Source organism: Ostrinia furnacalis, unplaced genomic scaffold (genome assembly GCF_004193835.3).
Source record: "Ostrinia furnacalis isolate ACB-3 unplaced genomic scaffold, ASM419383v2 OfSCF6180, whole genome shotgun sequence".
NCBI lineage: Eukaryota > Metazoa > Arthropoda > Insecta > Lepidoptera > Crambidae > Ostrinia > Ostrinia furnacalis.
Window position 1 is genome coordinate 1 of NW_021136419.1, and position 3,587 is coordinate 3,587.

Sequence of the window (3,587 nt, forward strand, 5' to 3'; positions counted from 1 at the left end):
TTAGTAAGTTTTTTTTGTTGTTATTGAATTCTATAAATAGAGTACTTGATAGTCAATATGTTTAAATAAAAAAAAAATCAAAATCAAAAATATTTATTCAGTTTAGACCACAAGTGGCACTTATGAACGTCAATAGAAAATAATAAAAAAAAGAAAAAGGTAGCCCTTATGGGGCACTTTACAAAGTAACAGTCAGTAATATCGAATGAAGCTCACAATAATAGGATATGAACACTTAGTATTGCTTAGTATTCTATCTGTCCCTAATTAGTTGACCACGACTGTATATACATACCAAAAGTAAATACTGACCGTAATATATTGGCGCTTGGAACAGATACAGGGAGTCCTCTGTAGGCATGTTGGTGTCGCCATAGTAGATGTACCGGAGCAAAGAATCAAAGGCCTCCTCTGACGGGACAGTGTCGCAGATTTGAATCTGAGAAGGACAAATAATGATGAAGTAATATTTTCAAATGATGATATTTAGTAACCTGTTCTAGGGTTGTTCTTACAGCAATTGCTTGTCAATTTCCGGTTTTTAACAGTCATGTTGCAGAATGATTGCAAATTAATTCTCAATACGTTTCTGTTTCCCAAGTTGGCAGCCCTATTGTCCAGTATAGTCCAATGGGCGGGGTTACGTCTGGCCCGACCCATAACTTCAAAACATTAAATTTTTCAACAATGTTTAACAAGAAAAAGTACAGTAATATCACTTAGGTTGACAATATTCTCTTGCGGCGAAAATGATCGGAACATAGCCTCGAAGTAAGCAGCCCTAGCGGCTAGCACCGAGCAGTGGGCGGGGCTACTTCTGGCCCCACCCACAATTTCAAGTCACTAGGAAAAAGTACAGTAATAACTTACATTGACAATATTATCTTGCGGCGAAAATGATCTGAACATAGCTTCAAAGTACGCAGCCCTACCGGCTAGCACCGAGCAGTGGGCGGGGCTACGTCTGGCCCCACCCACAATTTCAAGTCACTAGGAAAAAGTACAGTAATATAACTTACATTGACAATGTTATCTTGCGGCGAAAATGATCTGAACATAGCTTCAAAGTACGCAGCTCTCGCGGCTAGGACCGAGCGGTGGGCCGGTCTACTCGCAGACCCTACTCGTAGCTTCACGTCACTCAGCTCTAAGCCGCCTGCGCCGCCGCTCGCGAATACACTCATGTCCTGTTCTAGTGTTGTGCCTGTAAATAAACAAATAGGTCAGACACCAAGAACCAAGAAGTAAGTAGTTTGACTTTATAAGTAAAGGAAGGTAGGTTCCGTCCAGTTTTTGGACAAAGGTACTGCGCAATAGTTGTCGGTATAGACTGAGGAAATGGATGGGATGCGCTGACGGAGTTGTAAAATAAGTACCATATCCCTTTTCCAGATTGACATTATCTCTTATTTTAAGAGATTACTAGTCAGCTTTAATAGTGCGACAGTAAGATCGTTAGGGGTTATTGTTGCTTATCAATATCTCATTTTATCTAATATTTTTTGCTCCTATCAACCAAATGACATCCACTGCTAGACAAAGGCAGACTAGCACTGCCTATATCCGGGCGCTTCCCGCGGCCTTTACTAAAGTTCGGTCGTCGAGCAGATAGAATTGCGCACAAATGACCCCGAGCTATCCATCTTTATCGCTCGCGCGTAATTATATTGCTGTCGCGCTCGCATTCACTGTGCGGTGAGTGTGCGAGCGTGGATTTTAGATCGTCGGTCCACTAGTTCATGGTAAAACAACGTACCATTGATCTCTTCTTCGTAGTCGTTGTAGGGCGCAGGCGGCTGCTTGCTGGGCTGCTGGCGGCGCCGGATGAGCTCCACCATGAGGCTCTGGTCCATCTGCTCGAACTCCGCAGACATCACGATCGGAGTGAAGTTGTAGTCTTTCACCACGAACCTGCGTTCAGAATGAATGGATGTAGCAGTTACTTCAGATATACTTTTTATGTAACACAACATAAAGGGTGTTACAAAAACTTATCGATAGACTAATGACATCACTAATATTTGGGGGAAATATTGTTGGGAGGACTGATCCCCTCTCCGCTTTACATACCTACCTACGTTCTCAGTGTCAATGACTCTGCTTAAAAAAATCACCACACCTTTGCCAGACGGCCCCTGGTTCAAAAGCTGTACACCCATCAATAACAATCACCTTCGCGCTTCATTACCTTTATTGTGGGAAGCACTTGAATGCGGGCAGCGCTGGACTGGTCTTCGTGGTTGCAGCAGCTATAGTCTGGTCGTTGAGCACGTAGAATTTTGTCCAATGACCCCAAGCTACCCATCCTTATCACTCGCGCGTAATTATATTGCTGTCGCACGCGACTGTGCGACAGGCGGCAGAAGTGAGTGTGCGAGCGCGACAGCAATACAATTACGCGCGAGCGATAAGGATGGGTAGCTTGGGGTCATTGGACAAAATTCTACGTGCTCAGCGACCAGACTTTAGATGGGCTACGGCAGAGGGCACAAGATGAAAATCACTGCCGGAATCTGTGTCGATGACTGCGATCTTTTTTGTTTCTCCATCTACCCACCTCAGGCAGTACTCCTTGATGCAGCTCAGCTGAGCGTGGTGCGCCGCGTGCAGCGCCGGCAGCACGTTGCTGTAGCACAGGTTGGCTCGCAGGAACCGCGCGCACAGCCCTCGTAACCGCGGGATGCTCAGCTTTATGGCTAGGCGGAGCACCTCCATCACTAGTAAGATGGTGGCTGGCGATGCAGGGTCTTCGTCTGTGGAGACATTGGTGTAATTATGACTTTGATTTTAGATTTGACTCGCGACTTAACCAGCGTGATTTTTGGTTTGACACAGAAAGATTGAAACATCGAGAATTAACTATTCTATGTTTTCTAAGGCCGAGACTCGTCAACATATTATGCATGTGCGGCGTCAGATAGAAACCGGCTCGTTAACACACGCCCTAAAGGCGCGACTGTGCGACGGGCGGCCGCAGTGAGTGTGCGAGTGCGATGGCAATATAATTACGCGCGAGCGACAAGGATGGGTAGCTTGGGGTCATTGGACGAAATTCTATGTGCTCGGCGACCGGACTTTAACTCTTCACGCGTCTCCCTAGGACATGTTTGACATAACGACAACGACCTACCCTTCTCGGTGGGGTCAATCCGGTCGGTGTAGATGTAGTTGAGCACCATGCTGAAGGCCTCGGGCGTGGCCTCGGGCAGCGGCACCGTGAGGCGCGGCTCCGCCTTGTACGAGTACACCTCCGACGCCGGCTCCTCGCCCGCGGCTATGCGTTTACTTAGCTCTTCACGCGCCTCCCTAGAACATGTTTGAATATGTAAACTTCATTCAATATTACATGGCAAAAGAAAATGTTTTTAAGGTGATCGATGCAATGTGTATATGCTGATCGCCTATAGTCTGGTCCGGGAGCACGTAGAATTTTGTCCAATGACCCCAAGCTACACATCCTTATCGATCGCGCGTAATTATGTTACTGTCACGCTCGCAAACTCACTGCGGGCGCCCGTCCCACAGTCGCGACAGCAATATAATTACGCGCGAGTGATAAGGATGGATAGCTTGGGGTCATTGGACAA

General features: G+C 46.5%; 1 protein-coding gene across 1 annotated transcript; it reads right to left on the reverse strand.

Annotated features, from left to right (window-relative positions):
* Nucleotides 1–312: 312 nt before the first annotated feature.
* On the reverse strand, nt 313–3,306 carry LOC114362086 (leucine-zipper-like transcriptional regulator 1; the record flags this gene model as incomplete). The annotated part of the gene is made up of 5 exons (XM_028317346.1): nt 313–439; nt 1,020–1,204; nt 1,757–1,911; nt 2,558–2,753; nt 3,131–3,306. Coding segments are annotated over 5 exons (839 nt in total), but the record flags the coding sequence as incomplete, so codon positions are not given.
* Between the last annotated feature and the right edge of the window lie 281 nt (nt 3,307–3,587).